The sequence below is a fragment of the Colobus angolensis genome, unplaced genomic scaffold (assembly GCF_000951035.1).
Source record: "Colobus angolensis palliatus isolate OR3802 unplaced genomic scaffold, Cang.pa_1.0 Scaffold16, whole genome shotgun sequence".
NCBI lineage: Eukaryota > Metazoa > Chordata > Mammalia > Primates > Cercopithecidae > Colobus > Colobus angolensis.
The window spans coordinates 5980168-6002569 of record NW_012114710.1 but is presented as its reverse complement, the minus strand read 5'-3'; the positions used below and the strand labels follow the sequence as shown (position 1 = coordinate 6002569).

The 22402-nt window shown below is 36.4% G+C and overlaps 1 protein-coding gene across 1 annotated transcript in view; it reads left to right on the top strand.

Annotated features, from left to right (window-relative positions):
* LRRC69 (leucine rich repeat containing 69) overlaps nucleotides 1-22402 on the top strand; it is a 108238-nt gene that overhangs the window by 25806 nt on the left and 60030 nt on the right. Inside the window, exons 4-5 of the mRNA XM_011937059.1 lie at nucleotides 4442-4637; nucleotides 8015-8086. Coding sequence (XP_011792449.1) covers nucleotides 4442-4637; nucleotides 8015-8086 — 268 coding nt within the window. The remainder of the gene's footprint in view (nucleotides 1-4441; nucleotides 4638-8014; nucleotides 8087-22402) is intronic.

The following is a 22402-nucleotide window of genomic DNA, read 5'->3' as shown; positions in this document are numbered from 1 at the left end:
ACTCATCCTTTTTTATGGCTGCATAGTATTCCATTGTGTATATGTGCCACATTTTCTTAATCCAGTCTGTCACAGATGGACATTTGGGTTAGTTCCAAGTCTTTGCTATTGTGAATAGTGCTGAAATAAGCATACGTGTGCATGTATCTTTATAGCAGCATGATTTATAATCCTTTCGGTATATACCCAGTAATGGGATGGCTGGGTCAAATGGTATTTCTAGTTCTAGATCCTTGAGGAATTGCCACACTGTCTTCCACATGGTTGAACTAGTTTACAGTCCCACCAACAGTGTAAAAGTTTTCCTATTTCTCCACATCCTCTCCAGCACCTGTTGTTTCCTGACTTTTTAATGATTGCCATGCTAACTGGTGTGAGATGGTGTCTCATTATGGTTTTGATTTGCATTTCTCTGATGGCGAGTGATGATGAGCTTTTTTTATGTGTCTGTTGGCTTCATAAATATCTTCTTTTGAGAAGTATCTGTTCATATCCTTTGCCCACTTTTTGATGAGGTTGTTTGTTTTTTTCTTGTAAATTTGTTTGAGTTCTTTGTAGGTTCTGGATATTAGCCCTTTGTCAGATGAGTAGATTGCAAAAATTTTCTCCCATTCTGTAGGTTGCCTGTTCACTCTGATGGTAGTTTCTTTTGCTGTGCAGAAGCTCTTTAGTTTAATTAGATCCCATTTGTCAATTCTGGCTTTTGTTGCCATTGCTTTTGGTGTTTTAGACATGAAGTCCTTGCCCATGCTTATGTCCTGAATGGTATTGCCTAGGTTTTCTTCTAGAGTTTTTATGGTTTTAGGTCTAACATTTAAGTCTCTAATCCATCTTGAATTAATTTTCGTATAAGGTGTAAGGAAGGGATCCAGTTTCAGCTTTTTACATATGGCTAGCCAATTTTCCCAGCACCATTTATTAAATAGGGAATCCTTTCCCCATTTCTTGTTTTTGTCAAGTTTGTCAAAGATCAGATGGTTGTAGATGTGTGGTATTATTTCTGAGGGCTCTATTCTGTTCCATTGGTTTGTATCTCTGTTTTGGTGCCATCTCCATTAAGCTACCAACAACTTTCTTCACAGAATTGGAAAAAACTACTTTAAAGTTCATATGGAACCAAAAAAGCCCACATTGCCAAGACAATCCTAAGCCAAAAGAACAAAGCTGGAGGCATCATGCTACCTGACTTCAAACTATACTACAAGGCTACAGTAACCAAAACTGTCTTCTCCATTCTACCGTAGATCATTTTCAAAAGTCGTTACTGTCCTTTACATAGTCAAATATAATGACCTTTTTTTCCTGCTGAATAAAAATTACATAAAACTAATCTATGCATTTTGGCAAACATACACATACCAATAACATGTAAAACATTTTCTTCAGCCCAGAAATTTCCTCATGTACCCTTCCAGTGAATTCTTACCTCTCATAAGCAATCAATATTCTGATTTCTGCCTTCTTTACAAATTAGTTTTACCATTCCTAGAACTAAATAAGTGGAATCATATAGTATATACGTTTTTGTGTCTGTCTTCTTTTGCTTAGCATATTTTTTGAGACTCACATAACTGTTGCATTTATTAGTAGTTCATTGGTTTTTTTTTTGTTGTTGTTTGTTTGTTTATTTTTTTGAAACAGAGTCTGGCCCTACTCACCCAGGATGGAGTGCAATGAAGCGATCTCAGCTCACTGCAACCTCTGCCTCCTAGGTTCAAGTGATTCTCCTGCCTCAGCCTCCCGAGTAGCTGGTATTACAGGTGCCTGCCGCCACACCCAGCTAATTTTTGTATTTTTAGTAGAGATGGGGTTTCACCATATCGGCTAGGCTGGTCTCGAACTCCTGACCTCAAGTGATCTGCCTGCCTTGGCCTCCCAGTGTTGGGATTACAAGCATGAGCCACCATGCCTGGCAGTTTTTGTTTATTCTGAGTAGCATTTCATTGCAGGAATATGCCCTAAATTATTTGTCTTTTCTCCTATTGAGGTACACTTGGGTTATTTCCATTTTAGTGCTATTATGAATTAAGTTACAATAAACATTATTGTATACATCTTTTTGTAAACATGTTTAATTTCATTTTCATTTACATTTCTAGGAGTAAAATGGAAATTTATTTCTCATAGTTCTGTAAGTTGGGAAGTGAAGGTCAAGGTGCTGGCAGATGCGATGTCTGGTGAGAGTGTACTTCCTGGTTCATAGAGTGCCACCTTTCTCACTGTGTCCTCACATGGTAGAAGGGGCAAGGAGCTCTCTGGGGCCTTTTTTGAGGACATTAATTAGATTTATGAGGTTTACCCCCTCATCATGACCTAATCATCTCCCAAAGGCCCCGTCTCGTAATACCATCACATTGGAGATTATATTTTAACATAGGAATTTTGAAGAGACACAGATATTCAGACTATAGCACTATCATTTCTCCAATACCATACGATCTTGATTGCTGCAGCTGCATTGTAAGTTTTGAAATAAGGTAATGTGAGTCTTTTGATTTTATTCTTTATAATAGTTTGGCTATTCTAGGCCCTTTGAATTTCCATATACATTTTAAAATTTATTTGTCTTTCTTTTTTTTTTTTTTTTAACATGGGGTCTCACTATGTTTCCCAGGCTGGTCTTAAACTCCTGGGCTCAAGCAGTCCTTCCATCTTCACCTCCCAAAATTATGGGTTTACAGCCATGAGCCACAGCACCCAGCCCGAGTCAAGTCTTATACAAAAAAAGCTGTCAAAATTTTTATTTGGATCTATTATTGAATCTATAGATCAATATTAAAAAGTTGGTATCTTAGCAATATTTTTCTTTTCTATTCCTGAATATAATGTATCTCTACTTTTATTTAGAGCCCCTTTACATTCTCTCAGTCATGATTTATAGTTTTCAGTGTAGAGGTCCCTCAGGTCTTTTGTTATATGTACTCTTAACTATTTCATGAAGGGTTTTTTGTACATTACTATAAATGGAAATCTTAAACTTTTATTTTCCAATTGTTTGTGGCTACAATATGGAGATAGAATAGATTTTTTAAATATTGACTTGGTAGTTTGTGACTCTGTGTTAGTTCTATTAGTTTTGTTTGTTAGTTTGGATTATCTCTCTTTAACATTTAAACTTTTGACCATGTCTTCAATTTTGAAATTTTCTTCTCTCCCACCTTCAGAGATTCCTTGCTAATCTGGTTCTTCTTCTACTTCTCTGTTCATAACTTTGCTGGGTGCCTTTAATTTTTAATGGTCAGTTGTTTATATTTCTCAAGAATCTTTCTATTGGCTTCCTCTCTTTTCTCTCTGCCCATTTTCTTTTGTTGTTTTTCCTATCAGTCCCATATATTCATATGGCTTCTACTATGTATCGAGAAATCTATAGAATCCTCAAAATTCCCTTTGCTAGCACTGATGACTTCCTAACCTCCAGTCTCCCATTTTCAACTGCCTAAAAATTTAGTTCCCTCATTCTTACATTACTTCAATCTTAACACACTTCAACCTTGAGATCATTATATGTTTTCACTCTTAGTTTTTCAAACAGACACACCTGCATTAGAATTTTGACATTGTTACCTACCGCATAAGTAACTTGGGAAATTTATTTACTGCCTGTAATGCTTTATTTTCCTCACTTTTAAAATAAGAGTAGTAATTCCAACCTCAGAGTTTTGTTGATGATTAAATTTAATGCACAGGCATGTAGTTGTTTTTAGTAATGTTAATTCCCTTCTGCTTCCTTATTCATAATATATTTTCTTAGCTTACTATTCTCTCTTATTGCCCTATTTTATAAGTTCTTTTATTCAGGGCCAAATTCAAAATGTCAACTCTTTAGAAAAATTTGCAATATGCTTCAGGAACTTTATCTGCAATTACAGAATCGAATTTCCTTAACCTTTTTCTCCTTAGCCAATGGTATTTGCTGTTCTCAGTTTATGGCTCTATTTAATATCTCCTTCTAAACCATGACATCCAAAAGGGCAGAATTTGTGGCTGATTCATCTTTGAACTTTCACAGCAATTGAGCAGTAGTCATATCTATTTGGTACTAGGTATATTTATGTCTATGTATGCTTATGCCTGTACCTGTATCATCTGTATACATAGGTGTGTCCATGTTCTCCTTGACCTCTAGCTTTCTCTTGGATATGACCAATGTATATGCATAAAGAAAGGAAATAGAATTTTCTTTTTCTTAAATCTAGGTTTTGATTACCTAACATACTTTTAACATAAGCCATCTGATTACAAAAGATCTTTAAAAATTAAATTTCAGCAAAAACTTTTTATACTTACGATTCACAATAGTTGTAAACACTTGACTGAAGAAAGCTCAGATGAGCTACAAAAAATAAACTTACACATGGCTTCTGCTAAGTTGGGCCTATATAGTGGACTCTGTTATTCTTGTGAGTTTCATTCATATACTTTGGTGTTTGTGTTTTTTTAGATTAAAAAGTCTTACTTATATGAGTATAAATTATAATCAACTAGTCAGCATTCCTAGAGAACTTTGTTTTCTTAAGAATCTTGTTGAACTTCAACTTAACTACAATCAGCTGATATGCATACCTGAAGAGATTAAGTTCTTGAAGAAGCTTCAGAAATTTTTGCTAGCCAGAAACAACATTGGAGTTTTGCCAGAGGTAAGCAAAACATGGAACCACACCACTTTGTTGTTGGAGAAGAACTCAACATGATGGGAGGTGGTTATAGATTAGATTTGGGTATCTGAGTATAAGCCACCACTTGCTTTCCCTCAGATTAAAGGTAGTCAGTTCCCAAATCCCTATGACAGAGGAAGGCTATAATTTGAATTATCCCACATAGCTAGGGCTACCAGATTTAGTAAATACAAATATAGAATGCTCACTGAAATTTGAATTCCAGACAAGCAATGATTAAATTTTTTTGCTGTAAGTATGTTGCAAATATTTCATGGAATAGACTAAAAAACGTATTTATTGTTTGTCTGGTATTTCTTTTCTTTTCTTTTTTTTTTTTTTTTTGAGACAGAGTCTCGTTCTGTTGCCTAGGCTAGAGTACAGTGGCACGATCTTGGCTCATTGCAACCTCCGCATCCCAGGTTCAAGTGATTCTCCTGCCTCACCCTCCTAAGTAGCTGGGATTACAGGAAGACACCACCACGCCCAGCTAATTTTTGTAATTTAATAGAGACGGGTCTTCACCATGTTGGTCAGGCTGGTCTCGAACTCCTGACCTCGTGATCTGCCCACCTCGGCATCCCAAAGTGCTGGGATTATACGCGTGAGCCACCGTGCCAAGCCTTGATATTTCAATTTAAGTGAGCATTATATATTTTATCTGGTAACCATGTATACAGAACAAAATACAAGTTCGTTTTGGCTTTGGAATGTGTACTGGCTCTCCTCATTTTTTCCTTCATATTCACTCTCTGTCCTGCCTTCTGCTTGGGAGACTGACCTGTGTGGGCAGCAGTGAACTGCTTTGTCCTCTGGTTTCCTCTTGGATATGACAGATGAGAGGCACTAGCGGGATGTGACAGGGCAGGAGGATAGCGAGTAGTTGATGGTATTCAACTACTTGAATTGTGGGTTGGCTGTATGCCTTTCTGGAAGGCCACAACTAGTGAACTAATAACATACTTACATGGGTAGATAGATAGATAGATAGATAGACAGGCAGATAACAGGATAGATAACAGGGGATTTATTAGGGGAATTGGCACACATAATTATGGAGACTGAGAAGTCCTAAGCAGGCTATCTGCAAGCTGAAGACCCTGGAGTGCTGGTAGTGTGACTGAGTCCAACTCTGAAAGCCTCAGAACCAGGGAAGCCAACGGTGTAATTCTCAGTTGGAGGTCAAAGGCCTGATTACCGGGAGGTTGTGGTGGTGGCTGGAGGGGAGGGGTACTGGTGTAAATCTTAGAGTCTAAAGGCTGGAGAGCCCAGAGTTCTGAGGTCCAAGGGAAGAAGAAGAAGTGTCCCAGCTCCAGAAGAGAGAGGAAATCACCTTTTTTCATCGAAGTCACTAACTGACAGGACGGTGCCCAGCAATACTGAAGATATATCTTTCCTACTCCTACTGACTCACACGCCCATCTCCTCTAGAAACAACCTCACACAGACACACCCAAAATAAAGCTTTACCAGCATTCTAGGTATTCCTTAATCCAGTCAAGTTGGCACCTAAAATTAACCATCACACTAGACTTCTTGTAGTTCTATCCCAAACAACTGTTTACTCTTAATGGAACATCATTTGTTCCAAAGAGCTCAAAGAATCTCAGTTTAAACTTCACTTTTTCCAGGAAGCCTTTCCTGACCTCCTATACCAAATTTTTCACATGTCACTGTTTCCTTAACCCTTCATAACACTTCTCATTCTCATAGCACAACTTTGCCCTTGCCTATTTGTGAGTTTTTAAACCTTCATTGAATACTCGTAAGGGGTATACACATGCAAAGATTGGAACAAGACAGCAACAAATAACAACAGCAATAATAGTGGCAGTCATGGCAGCAAAAATGAACAAATGAAAATGAAAGAGTCCACAGCAATGGAAGTAATGCTATGAAGTGTTTTCAAGTAGGGTGGGAAACCCTTATATCATAACATGAGATACTGAAGGAACACATTGGAGTCTGAAGATCTCCGCAGCTAATACAATACAAAGGAGAGTATCATGGCAATGGAAGATTATGTAGGATTTGAGAACTCCCCTCAAGGATTTGCTGCCTATCTGTAGGGAAGGGGATTGCAGACAGCCTCTAGCTGTTAGCTCTTTCAGGGTCTGCCTTAGCTGCAGAGAGCCTCTTTTCTTGCCCAAGGTCATGCTCTTCCTAAAGCATTCTGCATCTTGTGACCTAACAAGGGAGGGATATAAAGGCTTGGCCATTTCTGCCTGATAGAGAAGAATTTGCATGGGCAATAGCCCTCTGGAGCTCCCCACCCACCTGAACAAGATTCTATTGTGTCTGAATCCCACCTCAAGTTCCCTGTCTGCTCAGTCCTGCTTCCCGACCCTGCCTTTTACAGGGGTGATCCCTAATAAACATTTAGCACCCCAAATTCCGTCTCACATCTGCTTCCAGAGAATGAAACCTGAGATAACATGTGATAAAACTGAAGAGGAAGAGTACTGGCATGACTAAAGAAGCATATCGTCTCCCTAGGGAGAGGTATGATCATCAATATATGAGTGACATTTTAGAAATGTCACTATAAGTGGTTGGGACTGTTTAGTAAGTCATACCTCTATTTTTCAATTTTTAAGTTTTTTTTTTTTTTTTAACATTTCCACTTAAAAAGAATTACTACTTATCCTTTGCTTGCTAGTAGAAATACCAGAACCCAGATGCATTATAACAACCGTGTGGTTACTATGGTAATGAGCAGTCACATTTGGCATGTAGATAGAGGCAGTAACAGATCTTCTTTCTTTTATAAGGAAAGGGTTGTGTTAGCACAGGGCTAAGTAAAAGGTAGATGCTTAATAAATACTGGTGGAATTTTTAATAGAGACAATATTCCAGGATTACATCTGTTTTCTGTTTCTCAAAGTCTTTCTATTTTTAATAATTGACAATGTCTACTGAGTGCTCACTACATAGTAGGCCTTTAGTAAGCACTTTCAGATTCGTAACTCATTTAGTTAATTCAACAACCATATGACTTAAGGGCTTCTATTAGCATTTTCATTTTACAAATGAAGAAATTGAAGTACAAAGAAATTAAGAAATTTGCCCATAGTTATAGTACCTGCCAGAGGTGAGATTTGAATCTAGAAGTAGTGTAACTCACAGTGGCCATGTTACGTTGCCCCAGAGTGGTCAGAGGAAATGAAGAATTCAAAGATATCTGGCAGTCCAGGATATGGGGATCTGCTTGGGAAGATGTACTGAAGAATTGGTCGGTACAGTGATTAGAAAGATGGCCGCCTTCGTCATATTGGAGCTTTAAAAAAATTTATGATTTTCCTTATGATTTTAAATATTAGATTAAAAAAACTCTCTCTCTCTTCTGTTTTCTGACACAGGAACTTTGTGATCTTAAAAAACTAAGAATCCTAGACATAGCTGGAAATATTATTCAGATATTTCCATCAGGAGTAAGTAGAGTCAACTTTCATTATAACTGAAAAATAATATTGTTTATGCTAGTGGGAATAGAAAAAATATGGGCAGACAGTAAACTCTGTAGTAACTGGTAACTTAAATTATACAAATGACTCAAAGATTTGCTTTTAGAATTTGAAAACCTGTTCTCTCCTGTTTCTTTCTTTGTGCTCTGTGCCTGCTGAACTTGTTTGAACTAAGTGAACTCTGATTGCTATCATAAATATTTTAATATATCAGCTATGATTAAATTTTTTGGTTATTATATACTGCTTTTGGTCACCTCTGACTTTTTGAAAATATTACTTTCCAGAGCATAAATTTTTATCCCTTGTAATTAGTCCAAGGGTGACACTTTTGTTAGTTGTTTTTAGGCCATAAACAATGAAAAATGCACTTTTTTTCTCATTTGAAAATGAATTTTGACCTCATTTTATTTCAAATACGGAGAAACCGTTTGTCTTGGCAACTCCTAACTTTTGAGAAAGAAATGTCAGTTTTCCTATTGCATTTTTATATCCAATTGAACATGCTTAAACATTCATGGTAATAATGAGAAGTCCATCTATTCAGAAGGTATTCAATGAATAGTTGTTGACCCATTAATTATTTTTCCTGATTTATCCACTCTAAATTGAGGTTTCAGTCTTTTTCTACCTCCTAGAGCAATATTTTATACTGAAGGTAATTCAAATATAAAAAAATGAGTGTAAAGTCTGTGTTTTAGAAAAAAGTATACAGTTTTTAAATTGTGGCAAAATATACACGATGTAAAGTTTACCATTTTGATCATTTTTACTTGTATAGTCCATGGTACTAAGTACTTTCACATTGTTGCACAACCATTGGCATCATCCATCTCTAGAACCTGTTCATCTTCTCCAACTAAACTCTGTATCCATTCAACTCTAACTCCCCATTCCCTTTGTACACCTATTTTAGAACTTCCTATAAATACTTTGAAATACGATATTTTCCCCATCCATGGCAACCACAAATCTACTATATGTCTCTGAATTTGACTTCTCTGGGTACCTAGAGTACCTAGAGTAAGTGGAACCAGATATTTGTCCTTTTACCACTGACTTATTTCACTTAGTAAAATATGACTGACATTAATTTATCTTATAGCATGTGTCAGAGTTTCCTTCCTTTTTAAGGCTGAATAATATTCAGTTGTATATATATACCACATTTTGTCTATCCACAGGTATCTGCCCACCTGTGGAACCTTGGGCTGTTTTCTCATTTTGGCTATTGCTGCTATGAACATGGGTATACAAATATTTGTTCTTTATCTGCTTTCAGATCCTCTGGGAATATACTTAGATGAAATTGTTGAATCATATGATAATTCTATGTTTAATTTTTTAAGGAATCACCACAGTGTTTCAAAAAATGTGTAGATTTGAATGTTTAGTAAAAATTGGCTATTGTTAATATTGACCTTGAAAATGCAACATGGTTTTATTTACTCTCTGTGTCTTAATTTAACTCTCTGTGTCCTGTGATGCCTCCCTGACTTCCAAAGCAGGCTTCTGGTGCCACTTTTTCTATGGTACCCCTGGTGCCACTGGTACCTTCTGTTGCCACTTTTTCTATGGTGTTTCTTTGGTATGCTTGAGCAACATAATGGAGTAATTCATTTCAAGTCTTTCTCGCTTTTGGATGGTAAGCTTCCAGAGAAAGAATACTCTTTTTTTCCTCTATACCTGCAGTGTTTTGAATTTTAACTCAATACATATTTGTTAAAGGAACAAATCTAACTAACGTTCTTAAACTTCATTTATTTTTCACCTTAGTAGTGTGTTAATTGACTGTTTCTTCTATGAAGTGATTCTGTACTTAACAATTTTGATAAAACATAATTACTTAGATCTCAGTAATTTGGAGTAATTTTGACAGATTTGAGTTGGTTTCATCTGTGTAGTACCTATTCCAGAAATTTCTATAAACACTCTAACGTAAGATGATCTGCAAACTCATCTGAGCTTTGGTCCAACCATTTCAAATTATTTTGGTTCAACTGATTCAAAATCAAAGTTTCCCACATTAAAAATATGGCACAATTGGTGGACCTAGAGGATAAATGACCGACTCTAGGTCACACTATGATTATCAGTGAAAGAGAGTTTAATGGTAGAGAACATTCAAAACAAGCCATACTTTTTGTGAAACAGAGTAGTGTAGAAATGAATAACATAGACTTTGGAGTCATATACACATGGGTTTAAAGCACTAATTTCCTATTTTCTAAATTTGTAATCTCAAACAAGTTACTTAATTTCTAAGAGTTGCTATTTCTTCATCTATGTAATGACAATATTAAAACCACTAACCTCATAAGGTTGTTATGTCAAGCAGTGACTATGAAGCATTTTGTGCATAGTTGGTTTCCAGGAATGGAAACTATTATATGTTTTGTATAAAATATATACCAGTAGTGAAATACTAATAAGTAATATATAATTATAGCAATCATCTGCTCTCTACTGGTGATAATAGGAAGCATTAACCTTGTGAAGTACATTTTTAAAAACTTTTTAAACTATGAGAATATTCAAACATACATAAAAAACAGACAGAAAAGCAAAATAAAGCTCTGTGTACCTGTTACTTTTAAGTGTATTCTTAAAGATTTGAAACCGCATTGTGTATAAGTGCCTTTGAGTAGTTCATTTTGCTGCTTTATAACTACTTTTTAAAATAAATATTTATTTAAGAGTGTTTTGCTATTTTATGATTTAAATAAATTTGGTGTACAATTTAGAAAATGCAATTTTTTTAGAACAGTTCTTTTTCTTTGAAATTCACATGGCATTTGAACATTTGAAACTGTATTTTCTTTTTTTCTTTCTTTTGAAATGAATTTATTTATACACAAAAGTGAGTCATTTAAAGAAAACATTAAGTAAATGGCGGCACAGGCAGCATGCAGCCCATCATGGTGCTATTTTGTAGTTATGGTGAAAATCATCAAAGAGGTGAATGACTAATGTTTGGAAAACTCTGCTAGAATATTCATTCTGGGTGGTTGGACTGCCTGAGGGAGAGGTCAGGGTCTGCTTGAATTGGGCATTCTTGGTAGGGGAAGCAGCATGTAGAGATTAGTGTTAGGAAGGGTAGGAAGCTCGTATAACAGTGGTGCAGGGTACTGGGGTGATACAGAGGCCTTCCTCTGAGGTCAGGCTATGGACTTTGACTCCCAGGGGGAGAATCCAGGCGGATGCATTACAGGGAAGTGACAGCAGGCCAGTGTTTATCAGAAGGCTGGAACCACTGCTAGTAGAGATAGTGCTGTCCGGCAGGCAGGGCCCCAGGCCTCCCATCGTGAACTCTTTCCGTTCCTCCCCAGCTTAGGTGCAGAGCCACGGATCCTAATTTTCACCAGGACTTTTGTATAAGAATATACATTAAATTGAAATTTACAGTAAAAAATGGGACTATTATAAATATTTGTTCATATGTGTTGGATTAAAAGAGTTTCTGTGTTATTTAGTTATTAAGAAAAAAATCTGGCATGACCACATAGAGAATGAATTGTTTCAGAAATGGCCAGGTATGGTGACTCATGGCTGCAATCCCAGCACTTTGGGAGGCTGTTGCGGGAGGATTGCTTTTGATTCCAGGAGTTTGAGATCAGCCTGGACAACATGGTGAAACCCCTATCTCTACAAAACAAAGAAACCACCAAAAAAATTAGCTGAGTGTGGTGGCACACCCTGTGGTCCCAGTTCCTTGAGGTGAAAGTATCGCTCAAGCCTGAGAGGTAGAGGTTGCAGGAAGCTGAGATGGTACTCCAGCCTGGGCAACACAGTGAGACCCTATCTTAAAAAAAAAAAAAAGTCTTGGTTCTCTTATGAACATGTAGTCAGATCTGCTACAGAGAGACTTTAGTTTCTTTCCTTATCTCTTTTTTCCTTTCCTTTAACTTAAAAAAAAATTAAAACTTAAAAATTTTGTAAGTTGTACAACTTCTGCATTCTTCTTAAAATGTCAAGCAAAACAATAGTATGGAATCAAAAGTTTCGGCCGGGCATGGTGGCTCACGCCTGTAATCCCAGCACTTTGGGAGGCAAGGCAGGTGGATCACAAGGTCAGCAGATCGAGACCATCCTAGCTAACACGGTGAAACTCTGACTCTACTAAAAATACAAAAAAATCAGCACAGCGTGGGCGGGTGCCTGTAGTCCCAGCTACCCGGGAGGCTGAGGCAGGAGAATGAGGGGAACCCGGGAGGCAGAGCTTGCAGTGAGCCCAGGTAGCGCCACTGCACTCCAGCCTGGGCGACAGAGTGAGACTCCGTCTCAAAAAAAAGAAAGCTTCCATTCCAGGACCTCTTCATGTGTGTTTTTAGAAAAGTCTGTTAAAACAGTTTTTTCACACGATACTATGTCTGGATTGGTTTTATTATATTTAATTGCCCAGTATGATTGTTCTTTTTAAAAAAGTACCATCTGGCCAGGCGCGGTGGCTTACGCCTATAATCCAAGCACTCTGAGAGGCCGAGGCAGGCTGTCACCTCAGGTCGGGAGTTTGCAACCAGCCTAACCAACATGGAGAAACTCTGTCTCTACTAAAAATACAAAACTAGCTGGGCGTGGTGGCGCATGCCTGTAATCTCAGTTACTCATGAGGCTGAGGCAAGAGAATTGTTTGAACCCAGAACGCAGAGGTTGCAGTGAGCCAAGATCATCATGCCATTGCACTCCAACTTGGACAACAAAAGCGAAACTCCGTCTCAAAAAAAAAAAAAAAAAAGGACTATCCAAGTATTCTCCATAAGGCGTTATCAATATATCAATAGCAGAAAGATCAGCGAGAGAAAGCAAAACTCTGGGGGCTATTTTGATCTGATCTATCATTGCACAATTTTAGAACATTCTCAGTTTTCTCATATATAATTTTTTGATGCCTAATTCCTGTCAGAGACATACCAAATTATTTATTGTGTTAGTTTGCAAGTATCCTTATCTTCTTGAATGAATGGGTATTAAGATTTAAGATGTTGTCTTCATTTATCCTTTTGTAAGTAGCATTTTTCTGGTAATTCATTCATTGTAGAAAATAAGTAAATAAATATAGGAAGAGTAAAATGTAAGGTGTCTTTAAGTTTACCTTCCAGAGATAACACTTTATTGTTTTCTTCAAGAATCTCATTTTTATATTCTCATTAAAAAAACTTCAATGTATGCTGCATAAAGAAATACGTGTATTACTTTGTCATTTTCACTTAACATTATATATTAAGCACTTTCCTTAAATGAATATTCTTCAATATGTGATTTTTAATCATTGGGTATTCTTCTACCTTTTCTTTATCATATGTTCACTTTTTCTGACATTTTTATTTATTGCTGGAATTAGAATTGGATTTTGAATGAACAAGCCTTTGAGAGCAAGGATGATCTGAAATAAAATGTCTTTATTTGTATCTGTCTTTGAGAGAATAACATATCTGAAGTATGGCCTTTAGTGGACACCAGGCAATCTATGGCAACACTGTCAGTTGTTCAGTTAGTGCAGGAAACGGTGATGCTTATTTTATTGGTTTCCTGAAGCTGCTATAGCAAAATATCACAAACTGGGGCTTAAAGGACATGTCTTTATTTTCTCTTCTTAGAAGGATACCAGTCCTTGGATTGTGGCCCACTCTAATCCAATTATGACCTCACTTTAACTAGTTACATCTGCAAAGACTCTGTTTCCAAATAAAGTCACATTCTGAGGTTCAGGGTGGATATGAATCTTGGAGAACACTATCTAACCCATTATACTTTGATAGAACATTGAGTTTATTACTCTATTTAGAATCTGCAAGGGCAATTGATATAAACTTCCTTGATGAGGTTTATGAGACATTCCAATTCTATAAACAATTACTGAGTATCTTCTCTGTAGCCAAGCTCTCTTCTAATCTGGGGAAGCAAGTGAAGAAATATGAATGTTGCTGTATAGAAACTTTGGAATTTGTGTTTGAAGAAATCTCTAAACATTGAAGTAGAACCTGGAGATATCATAAGAACAAGATAAATATGTGATTTTTAATGATGGACAGAAATTTAAAATTAGAAAAATCAAAGAAACTGGCATGAATTAGCTGGAACAAAGCTAAAAGTCAGGTAGGTGGTAATTTCATTGTTGAGTTCAAAATACTAAGGGGAAAGTGACCTGTTGCCTTCGTAATTTTTGATGGTGGGGAAAGAAAAAGCATTATTATTTGCTGCTGAAGGGTTTTGGATAGGCTATCATCGTGGGATTTCTGGGAAGAAAGGATTACTAATATCTTTCTTTAGGTCAGAAAACTCAGTCTCTGAAGTAGTTGTGATTCAGTCTTTTCAACAGAAAACAAAGTAAATTATTGAAATTTTATAGTTCCTTTGAAACAGTTTTTTATTTAATCTTTTAGTCACAGGTCTTCTTTCTCTAGCTCCTCTTTCCCTCAGGAGCCCAGTTATTTTTCAAACTGCAATCATTTGAAGAAAAAGATGACCTGACAAAAGTGAGAAAAAGTTTTAATGATCATCACCAGGGAACATCATGAGGTTTGTGTTTGATGTGAAGTTTATAACAAAATATCATATATAAAACATTGCAGACCAAATAGAAAACTTCGCATTTCAATAAGCTCTTAGTTAGAATCCTCCATTAGCAATCTATCTAACAACCTGTACTATTATGACTACTTTTCAAATTCACAAATAGTGTTCAGAGTTATCTTTCTGGATGAATACTTTGCCATTATCTAAAAATTTGCAAGTTATCAAATCTGTTTGTTATTGAATATTTCCTTGAAGAAGAGAGATTTGGTATCATTATTCCTGTTTGGAGCTGAGGATATTGAGGCTCCAGAGTAGTTTGTCTGTAGCAGCGACCCTCAAACTTGAATGTGCATCAGAATGCCCTGGATGCCTTCTTAAAACCCAGAAGGCTAGGCCCTCCTTCTAGGATTTCTGAGTCAGTAGGTTGGGGATCCCACGGGTTTGCATTTGTATTATGTTCTTGGGTAACGCTGATGCTGTAAGTCCAGGAACTACACTTGGAAAACCATTGGCCTGAATGATGGAACAGTGGCAGAGCTTGAACTTGCACTCAAGACTTTTGGCTACACTCTCAGGACTCCTCCTGCCTCTGAGGAATCCATTTTTGTCTCAGATTGGAGCAATCTGTGTCATGCTATACAAATAAGGCATTTCTTTGAGCTCACTGGGAGTTTGGGTTCTGAGAATTGCACTGTGTCCTTGACTAAAATGATACTCAAGGAACATTCTTTGGACAATAGAATTCTTGTATACTCTGAAAAATATTTCACATAGAAACTAGGATTTTGGTATGTGAACACAAGGAATGCCTATATAGTTGGAGGCTGAGTTTTATATGTTGTTTAATTCAGTTAGCCTTACTTCTTTTTAGCCACACTGTGGATGTACTTAGTGCATATATGCCACTGACAAAACTTCTTAAGCATTTATTCATCAGCCAATCTAAAATTGGAGAGATTTTTTAGCATGTGAATTTAACACTAAATTTTGTTTTGGAAAAATTTGGGGAAGGCCAAATCTTTATCAAGTTACTTTCATTTCTGAGTTTTGCCTTTTTAAAGTTCACCCTTTGGTGAAACTCAAGTGTAGCTAAAACATTTACAAGGATACAGATAAATGTGGCAGCTTACAAGAAAGTGCTTTGCTAAGAGTAGACACTTAAGAAATGTGCTTAAAAAGATGTAAATTATACCCAATGCTACATTTTCCACAGGCACTACTTTCTTTCAGTTTCAAATTCATGATATTAACATTCATGTGAATCTGTAGCTTCCATAAACACATTCTGTGTCAGAGTTAAGAATCTTAAGTATTTGTATATCCCTAAGGTTTGTAGGCACATACTGTTTTTATAAGAAAAAAATATATATATAAAGTGGGAAAGCCTCATGCAATGTTGTCGTGAGAAAAAGTATGCTTGGACTATTTATGTGAAATCATAGTTATAGCACCTATTCCATTGCATCAATGCCCCTTTTATCCTTCAAGAATTCTTTAGAGTTATCATAAATAAAATCTGAGAATACTGAAAGCAATTTCCTCTTTTACAGTATGAGAAACACAGGAGGAAAAAAATGGAAAGAACTTTCCCAGAAACACAAATCATTTGAATAGTGAGGAGAAGATTTGAATCCATTTTTCCCAAACAAAAATTAAATTTGTCTAGCTTAACAATGTACCCATTCTGTGACCTTGGACAGGTAACTCCATTACTCTATGTCTCACTTTTTTCCTCTGTGAGTTGAGGATATTAATAACACTTGTATCATCACATTGTTAGGAAAGTGTCTCACATGACAGTTGGTGGTCAGTAATGATAGAATGAATGAATAATTAAGTGAGATAATATATATAAATTCTTATTAGTGTTTGGCACATGACAGATATTGAATGTTATTTTCTTGTCATTTTAAGGTTTGGTCTGAGATACCTGCCCCTCAATCCACCCCAAATTTAGGGTTGTCTCTGAAAGCTTTCAAAGCCATGAGATCACCTGAATGGTTCTAATTTGCAACTGTTAGTGTAACCAACTGATCTGTACCCAAGGGTGTACAAGGGTGACTGGTTTCAGCAGTGCACTCTGCTTCCTATTCCCCATGTTGTCTTTGCCCCTGTTCCAGGTTATTTTCTTCTGCAGATTCCTTTACGTTCTGTAGGCTTACCTTCCTTGGGCAACAAAACAGAACCAATAAACTATCTCCCTGAACGGGGTCTCCTTTCCCTGGCTCCTTGCCTTTGGTTTTCTGTTTATTTTTGTCTTACCCTTTCCCTCTCCCTTGTGGCTCATTTGGTTTGTTTGCCAGACCAGATTCCTCTGGAAATAAGACCTCTCATTACTGAATTCCCTTTTCCTTAGACACTTCACTTCACTTGTTGCCTATTACTTATCCTGATGTCTCTTCTTTTCTTGGATATTTTTAATTTAAAAGGATTTCTCTTTTTATAGCCAGTGATTAATGATTTTGATCCACACCAGTCTAAGCATATCTTGCTATGGTGTCCTTGGTTCCAGACACTTGCCTGATATCTAGCATGGTACATATCCTAGTGTACTGTCATTCTCTGTCTGATACTTGTCTAATTCAAATACTACCAGTATCTTTTGTTAGTATATAAATATTTTTGTGCTTCATACAATGTCAAGTGAAGAAAGCCATTTTATTTTTGGATGATTTCTCATTTCCAAATGAACTCATCTGCCTTCAATAGAATTATTTCCATATATGAGCAGTAACACAAATATGTGTACATACAGACAAGCATTCCTAGGGAGACCATTTAGTTTTGCACTAACAGAAATATTTCTGTGAAATTGATTGAACATTTGGAGAATGTCTATTTCAAATTTAAACATGTCCATGATCAAAAATGTCCTTAAGTGGTCTAGAAAGTGCAATACAATTGTGGGAAAGAAACTCCTTGGGAAAGTGAAATTGTGATGTTTGCCTTGTATCAAAACTCCTATTAAAACTTTGAAACTCTTTTGCAAGATGTTAGAAAATAGCCTAGAAGTTTAAAAGTGATACACAGGGAAATGTCCATAAAAATGTGGTCAAGAGCATCCCTGAATATCTCCACAATCTAGTGATTTCCTTGGAACTATCCACTTTGCTCAAATTGCCATGAGAAATTCCAGTTGGCTGCCTCATCCCCATTGTTGTTCTGCCTCTTTCGATTAGCAACATTAGAGATCCACTTTATTCTTGTTGCCATATGAATACTTTATTTTCTCTGTTTAATGTTAAGGAAAAGTATACTCTATTCTTGAAGCTCATTAAATGCCTCTCTAAAATTTGACCTTGATTTTAAAATAGTATAATTTTCTTTGGTTGTCAATGCTGCCTTCAGTGGCTCAGTTTATTAGGAGCCATACATTCAAAACAACATTCACTGACCTTTTAAAAAAATGGGACACAAGCCAATGCTTTTCTAATGGAAACCCCTTGTGGGTTCTGTGGTTTTATGTAAGTGATGTAAGCTTAGCTAATATAGAATTAGTGAGTTCCAAAACTTGACTAAATGCTTTCCCTGTCACTACTTTTATGAGAATGAGATCATGTTTTCTGCTGTTTCTTATATGGGGGTGGGTGAAGAAGAGAGTGTTGAATTATACGTTACTGCTTCTTTCACCATTGCAATTCTAAAATTTCAGGGGGTAGACTTTTTGAAATGAAAAGCAGAGAGAAAAAAATCATAAAATATTATTCTTGATGCAATGGTGATTTTGTTCAAATTCTTGTTTTAAAAATTGAGGGCCCAGTTAAGTTAAGGAATACAACTATCGTTCTCTTTTTAGTTAAATTACGTAATTTGAGTTCTGACTTTCTACTTCTATATGTGATTTTATTGGAATTAAAGATAGGCTGACCCTGATTGCCTATAAAATATAAGTGCTGCAAAGGACCCTGTTTCACATGGTATAGTGGTTGGTGAAATGATGTTCACCAACCACTATCGCTAGCTACCCTTGGAAATTTTATTCTTCTAGCCAAGTACCTAGTGAAAATGATTCAGCAGATAAAGGGGATGCCTTGCTTACCTTCAAAATGGAGATCCTCAAATTTCAGCAACATTCACCTCTCACCTCTCTTGTTGAGAGGTAGGAAGGACAGGATCATAAGGTCAGAGAGTTGGAACTTCTGTGTTTTTAGTCTTGCAGTAAAAGTGGAGTTCAAATGATTTCAAAATCAGGGCCAATATTTTTCAGAAAGGAAACTTTAAAAAATTAGAAATATTATAAAGAGAGACTGATTGAAATCAAATGCGGCTCTTGTACAGACTGTTTAAGCATTGATTTCCATTTAGATGATTTCTCTCTCTCTCCTTTCCATCTCCAAGTAATCTGTATGGAGGTTGGGGTTTTTGTCCCTTTCACTGATGTATTCCAAACTTATAACAGTGCTTGGCACAGAGTAGGCACCCAATAAATAATTGCAGAAAGGATGGGTAGATGGATAGATTGATGGGTGGGTGGATATGGATTTTACATAACAAACATGATTGCTTTGCTCTTCTGAAAAATCAAAACTAATTTGTGACAATTAATAATTAAGTTGTTTTAAGGCAATGGATTTCAACCAGGGAAGATTTAGCCCTCCCTCCATGTCCCAGGGATATTTGGCAATGTCTGGAGATATTTTTGGTTGTGAAAACTGAGGAGTGATACTGCTGGCATCTAGTGAGTAGAAGCCAGAGATCCTGCTAAATGTTCTGTAATGCACAGGACAGTCCCCCATAACAAAGTATTACCTGGCCCAAAATGTCCATGTTGAGATTGAGAAACTATTTTACATTCCCACCAACAGTTGATTTAAGGGATTGACTATTTCTTTATGTTCTCCAGGCCTTAATCCTAATACAATACATCTTTATCAAATAGATTTTAGAGTGTATAAGAATCAGCAATGTGCTTGTTAAAATGTTGATCCCTGGGCCCCATGCTCATATATTGTAAATTATTGCTAATAATGCCTTGGCTTTAAAGTTTATTTTTTTCTCGTATGAATATAGCTATATTATACATAAACATATAATATATGTTATATATTTTGATTCACATTTACATGATATATCTATTTTCACTGCCTACTTTCAACCTTTTTATATTCTTACATTTTAGATGTATATTTTATAAATACCATATAATACTTCATTTAAGAAAATCCATCTGACTATTCTTTCTTTCTCTTTGTTTGAGATGAGGTCTTGCTATTTTGCCCAGGCTGGTCTTGAACTCCTGGAGCTTAAGCTATCTTCCCACTTCAGCCTCATGAGTAGTTGGGACTACAGGCATGTGCCAATTTTCCCAGCCTGCTGGGTATATTTAATTTGTTCTACTTGTTCTGTACTCCTTTTATCTTTTTTCTTGCCTTCTTTTGAAATAATTGGATACTCTTTATGACACATTTTTTAAAAATCTTATGAAGTTTTATATCATTTTACTATTCTTATTTTAAAATTTATTTTATTTTAGGTTCCAGGATACATGTGCAGAATGTGCAAGTTTGTTACATAGTTAAACCTGTGCCATGGTGGTTTGCTGCACCTATCAACCCATCACCTAGGTATTAAAACCTGCATGCATTAGCTATTTGTTCTGATGCTCTCCCCACCTTGCCCCCTCAACAGGCCTTGGTGTGTATTGTTCCCTTCCCTGTGTCCATGTATTCCCATTGTTCAGCTCCCACTTATGAGTAAGAACATGCGGTGTTTGGTTTACTGTTCCTAGGTTAGTCTGCTGAGTATGATGACTTCCAGCTTCATCTATGTCCTTGCAAAGGACATAATCTTATGCCTTTTTGTGGCTGCAATAGTATTCCATGGTGTATATGTACCACATTTTTTTATCCAGTCCATCATTGATGGGCCTTTAGGTTGGTTCCAAGTCTTTGCTATTGTAAATGATGCTACAATAAACATGTGTGTGCATATATCTTTATAATAGAATGATTTATGTCCCTTTGGGTATTATACCCAGTAATGGGATTGTTGAGTCAAATGGTATTTCTGGTTCTAGATCATTGAAGAATCACCACACTGTCTTCCACAGTGGTTGAACTAATTTACATTCCTACCAACAGTGTAAAAGTGTTCTTATTTATCTGCAGCCTTGCCAGGATCTGTTGTTTCTTGACTTTTTAATAATCGCCATCCTGACTTTTGTGAGATGGTATCTCATTGTGATTTTGATTTACATTTCTTTAATGATCAGTGATGTTGAGCTTTTTTTTCATATGTTTCTTGGCTGCATAAATGTCTTCTTTTGAGAAGTGTCTGTTCATGTCCTTTGCCAACTTTTTGATGTTTATTTCTGTTGAAAATTTGTTTAAGTTCTTTGTAAATTCTGAATATTAGACCTTTGTCAGATGGGTAGTTTGCAAAAATTTTCTCCTATTCTGTAGGTTGCTTGTTCGCTCTGGTGATAGTTTCTTTTGCTACGCACAGAGTCTTTAATTATATCCCATTTGTCAATTTTTGCTTTTGTTGCCATTGCTTTTGGTGATTTCATCATAATATCTTTGCCCATGCCTATTTTCTGAATAGTATTGCCTAGGTTTTCTTCTAGGATTTTTATGCTTTTGGGTTTTATATTCAAGTCTTCAATCCATCTTGAGTTAATTTTTGTATAAGGTGTAAGGAACGGGTGCAGTTTCAGTTTTCCACACATGGCTAGCCAGTTTTCCTAGCACCATTATTTTCCTACAACCATTTATTAAATAGGGAATACTTTCCCCATTGCTTGTTTTGTCAGGTTTGTTGAAGATCAGATAGTTGTAGATTTACGGTCTTATTTCTGAGATGTCCATTCTGTTCCCTTGGTCTAAGTGTCTGTTTTGTTACCAGTACCATGCTGTTTTGGTTATTGTAGCCTTGTAGTACAGTTTGAAGTCAGGTAGCATGATGCCTACAGTTTTGTTCTTTTTGCTTAGGATTGTCTTGGCTATTAGGGTTCTTTTTTGTTTGCATACGAATTTTAAAGTATTTTTTTCTAATTCTGTGAAGAATGTCAATAGTAGTTTGATGAGTATAGCATTTAATCTATAAATTGCTTTGGGCAGTATGGCCATTTTCACAATACTGATTCTTCCTATCCACAAGGATGAAGTATTTTTTCCGTTTGTTTGTTTTCTGTCTTATTTCCTTGAGCAGTGGCTTGTGAGTATGCAAAATAACCAGCTAGCATCATGATGACATTATCAAATTCCCACATTACAATATTAATCTTAAATGTAAATGGGCTAAATGCCCCAATTAAAAGACACAGACTGACAAATTGGATAAAGAGTCAAGACCCATCAGTGTGCTGTATTCAAGAGACCCATCTGCTGTGCAAAAACATACATAAGCTCAAAATAAAGGGATGGAAGAAGATTTACCAAGCAAATGGCAAGCAGATAAAAGCAGAGGTTGCAATTCTAGTTTCTAACAAAGCAGACTTTAAACAAACAAAAATCAAAAAAGACAAATAAGGGCAGTATATAATGGTAAAGAGATCAACAAGAGTAACTATCCTAAATATATATGCACCCAATACAGGAGGACCCAGATTTGTAAAGCTAATTTGTAGTTAGAGAACTACAAAGAGACTTAGACTCCCACACAGTAATAGTAGGAGACTTTAACATCCCACTGTCGATATTAGACCAATCATTGAGACAGAAAATTAACAAGGATAGGCTGGGCGCGGTGGCTCAAGCCTGTAATCCCAGCACTTTGGGAGGCCGAGACGGGCGGATCACGAGGTCAGGAGATCGAGACCATCCTGGC